The following is a 4,665-nucleotide window of genomic DNA, read 5'->3' on the forward strand; positions in this document are numbered from 1 at the left end:
AAATATTATGATATATTTAATATCATAAATTTTAAAAAATTCATATATAGCCATATACTCCCTTCGCTTCATATTACGCAATTCATATTTATTTAAAACGTCCTAAACCAAATTAACCTTATTAATATATATGGTTTTATAACTCTAAATTTGACTTATATTACTTCATATAGTGTTTTTTAAAATTCAAAATTGGGCATAGCCCATTTATTACATTACTTCATATGGTATTTAACACTAAGGCACAAAGAAAAATATAATAAAATTCTTAAATTGAGTACAGAGTTATAACAAGTAATCGCACCTGTTCTACATGGTAATTCATGTGATGAGATACACTCAAAATAGCATATTATACTATAGCATATTATATCATATAGGACGTGTGTGTCTACTTATTTTATTTTATACAAATTTAATTATCTACTATTTACACAAAAAATTACAAAGCCTAATTAAATTATTATATTTATGTATTATGCCAAATTGCCAATAATTAATAACTAATTAATGATACATATTCTATGTGCCAGAAAGTCTTCATGTAACTAACTTTTCCGTTAAACATATAGAAATCCAATTTGCTATCGACTTAATAATGTTACATTTTAGACTAAAAAGTCTTCCTCAACAAGACCAAATATGAATTATAGTTGCCCAAAACCTAACTCACGTCAACGTCTTAAAGGATCAACATAGTTTTCTCTCCTACTATCTCGTACCGTTTTACATGGCATTTTTTCTTTTTAATTAGTTTTAAAAAGAATATCATTTTATTATAATTAAAAATATATATCTTTTTTAACGAAATGATTCTGATCAGCCACTCGAATATCTGAAAATTGTTTTAGATCACAAATTTCAAAAATCTTTGTTATTATATTGTGTCAAGTCAAATGTTGTCACATAAATGAAACACTGAGAGTTTTTTTTTTTTTTTAATGGAGGGTTTGGCAAGACGTTAAGATTGATGACTAACACAAATTAAAGTCTATAAATTCCTTCCAAATCCATCTTCAGTTCCACATCCACCCTCCAATTAACATTTGATCAACTTTGTGACTTATTGAATAAATAACACAAACAAGCTAAAAAAATGAGTTTCTTAGTCAAAAATCTCCCACTCTTTTTCACAATCTTCTTCTTGCTCTTCAACTCTTCCATTGCTATATATAACATCAAAAACTATGGAGCAAAATCGAATGGCAAAATCGATTCATCGACAGCCTTTATGAGTGCATGGGATGCAGCATGTGCATCAACTAGCCCATCCACCATTTACATACCACAAGGAAGTTACTTGCTTAAAAATGCATATTTTCAAGGCCAAAAATGCAAGAGTAAGTCTATTACCTTACGTATCGATGGCACTATTCTAGCTCCATCGGATTATAATGTCAATAGAGACGAAGAAAATTGGATCAAATTTGAACGAGTTGATGGAATTTCCATCTATGGAGGAACCTTAGATGGACAAGCTACTAGTCTTTGGGCTTGCAAAACGTCTAGCAACAATTGTCCTCAAGGAACAATGGTATACTCCCTCTGTCCCATTTATTATGACTTACTCCCTATTTAGTCTATCTCAAAAAAGAATGACACTACGATTCTATATTAAGTAACAATTTATTAACTTTAAAATACTCATTTTATTGTTAATAATTAAACGATTTATAGTCATACAAGTATCTATGTATTACTTGTTTTAGATCAAAACTTTCAAAAGTCTTTATTTTTTTCTTAAATTTTGTGTCAAGTCAAATTAATTCATATAAAATGAGACGGAGGGAGTATATGATTAAAAGTAGTGTAGATTATTTGTGAAAAAATAATACTCCCTCTGTTCAAAATGAACGACTTACTTTCCTTTTTAGTCTGTTTCAGAAAGAATGACTTTTTTCTTTTTTTGATAACATTTTAATTTCAGTTTTCCACATGACACGGTTAAGACTACAAAATTAAAGGACAATTTTGTACATTTGACATAGCTTTAATATAAAACCACAAGATTCAAAAGTCTTCTTCATGTTTCTTAAACTCCGTGTCAAGTCAAACCAGGACACTCTTTTTGAAACAGACAGAGTACTTCTAACAATCTATATGCATTTGCTATTTCTCAGGGAGTTACATTTTCGAACTCAAGCAACATAAATATCATTGGATTAACATCACAAAATAGCCAAATGTTCCACATATTGGTAGATAATTGTGAAAATGTGAAGCTACAAGGAGTAAAGATCTCCGCGCCAGGAAACAGTCCAAACACTGATGGTATTCACGTCCAATATTCATCTAGAGTTACAATAATGAACTCACGTATTGGTACTGGAGATGATTGCATCTCAATTGGCCCTGGCACCTCTAACTTATGGATTGAAAACATAGCATGTGGGCCCGGTCATGGAATAAGGTTTCAATCATAACTCTTTCCGTCTCAATTTATATGAACGATGTTCAGTACTTGTTTTGATTCCTTTACCTAATCCACAGCATTGGGAGTTTAGGCTGGGAATTACAAGAACCTGGAGTACAAAACGTTACGGTTAAAACCGTAACGTTTAAAGGAACACAAAATGGATTGAGAGTAAAAACATGGGCAAGATCAAGCTATGGATTTGTCAAAAATATTCTTTTCCAACATATTGTTATGATGAATGTTCAAAACCCTATTATTATTGATCAAAATTATTGCCCTAACAATGAAAATTGTCCTCACCAAGTAAGTAATTAATTATTAGTTGTTTATTTTTACATTTATAGACTATTTCTTATGTATATTGTTTTTTGTTTTCGTAAAATTATATTTAGGGCTCGGGTGTAAAGATCAGTGACATAAAGTATCGAGACATACGTGGAACATCAGCGACGGAAGTTGCGGTGAAATTTGATTGTAGCAAAAAATATCCATGTAGTGGGATATCACTAGAAGATGTAAATCTTAGCTATAAAAATCAACCAGCTGAAGCTTCTTGTGCTAATGCTGGAGGAAGAGCTTTTGGTTTTCAAAAACCAAATAGTTGCTTATAGTTTAACTAGAAAATATTGATTAAACTAATGGCTTAATATTTAGTTACAAGCAAGGTAGAGACCATATTATATATTAATACAAAATGTAAGTTCACAAGTGCAATTATTTTTAATTAGAAGTTGTGTTTGGTGGAAAAATCTTGTGGGTGCAAATCAAGGATTAAAATGAGAGATATATAGTAGTATAATAATACATAATTAACTTCTTCAACTATAACATTTTTTAAAATAGAAAATGAAATTTTGTGGTAATCATTCCTCCGGGGAACAATGCAAATAACACAATAATAATATAACTTACTCTCTTTCTTTAAAAAAAGAATGACCAAAGAACGACCTCTTTTTCTTTTTAGTCAGTTTAAAAATGAATGACCTCTTTCATTTTTTGGTAATATTTTAATTTTAACTTTCCAAGTATTATGTTTAATGCCACAAGATTAAAGGGCAGTTTTGTACATTTCACATAACTTTTATTTAGGACCACAAGATTCAAAAGTCTTCTTTATTTTCTTAAACTTTATGCCAAGTCAAACCAGATTATTCTTTTTGAAAATGAGGGAGCATTATTTAGTAAAATAATAATATTAGAAACTAGATAATATTACCATGATGATAATAAATATTAGTGCAGAAGATTAATACTTGAATTTTGTTAGGCATTGTCTTGAGAAACTATCTCAACGATATGAAATGTTTTCTCAAGACTAAACAAATCTTCCACATTTAAATAGAAAAACATGAATCATCAAATTAATTAACATCAACAAGTTATTAGTGAAAATAAAATAAGAAATTAATGTCAAAATAATTAATTAACTTAAAACAGAAAGATAAAAGAGATAGTGCAAGAGTAAGTGGAGAAAATTTGTTGGGATTTAATCTTACTTGAAAGAAGGAATTGAAAGTTATTTACAGGAAAGAAGACATCTTGAAAGTTATTTACAGGAAAGAAGACATGTTGACGGGCACTTGGATAATAAAGCTTCGTCCAAGAAGCCATTTGTTTTCAATTGTGACGTAAAAAGAGTATTACAACTTGTTGGGTTTCATGGACAAGGCAATAAATATGGTGTCGTTCGGATTACAAATCAAATTTAGATTGCTAAAATTTAATTAACAAAATTATTGGTGAAATATAATATTTTTATGAATCAATAAATTTTATTGTAAATCAAAGGCTTTATCAATCGTCATTTGACCTCAATAATTTCATTGTTCAACGTGGTATTGCGCCAATAAGCAATGTGTGTGCCTGATATTCACGAGAGCTCTAGAACTAGGTCAAAGTCTCATAGGAGCGCCACACTTCACTTCTCATATATGTGAACTGATCGAGTGTATAATGATTTAAATACATCATTCTTAATTACGGACTATGAATTCATTAAGAGTAAATTACTCATCCCTCATTTCAGTACAAATTCAAGCACTCTCAGTTGTGTGCAGTGTCAGTATTGACTTGTTATCGCCCATCTGAACCTACTTCATAGGATCTTCAATCACATAGGTTGAATTACCATCTTTATAGACAACCACATTGGTCTTAAACCCATCTCTATTAGGTTTTGATGAATTAATTTTCTTCCTACGTATTTAGTTCGTGAATCAATTGAATTCAATTCTGACTTCACATGATCA

General features: G+C 30.0%; 1 protein-coding gene across 1 annotated transcript; it reads left to right on the forward strand.

Moving 5' to 3' along the window:
• Positions 1–1,037: 1,037 nt before the first annotated feature.
• Positions 1,038–3,164, forward strand: LOC107006806 (polygalacturonase-like). Its single transcript, XM_015205324.2, has 4 exons — positions 1,038–1,534; positions 2,121–2,410; positions 2,491–2,719; positions 2,809–3,164. Exons 1-4 carry the CDS (start codon positions 1,097–1,099, stop codon positions 3,025–3,027), a joined length of 1,176 nt encoding a protein of 391 aa, XP_015060810.1. The 5' UTR covers positions 1,038–1,096; the 3' UTR covers positions 3,028–3,164.
• Positions 3,165–4,665: the final 1,501 nt, after the last annotated feature.

This window comes from Solanum pennellii, chromosome 12, assembly GCF_001406875.1.
Source record: "Solanum pennellii chromosome 12, SPENNV200".
In the NCBI taxonomy this organism is placed as follows: domain Eukaryota; kingdom Viridiplantae; phylum Streptophyta; class Magnoliopsida; order Solanales; family Solanaceae; genus Solanum; species Solanum pennellii.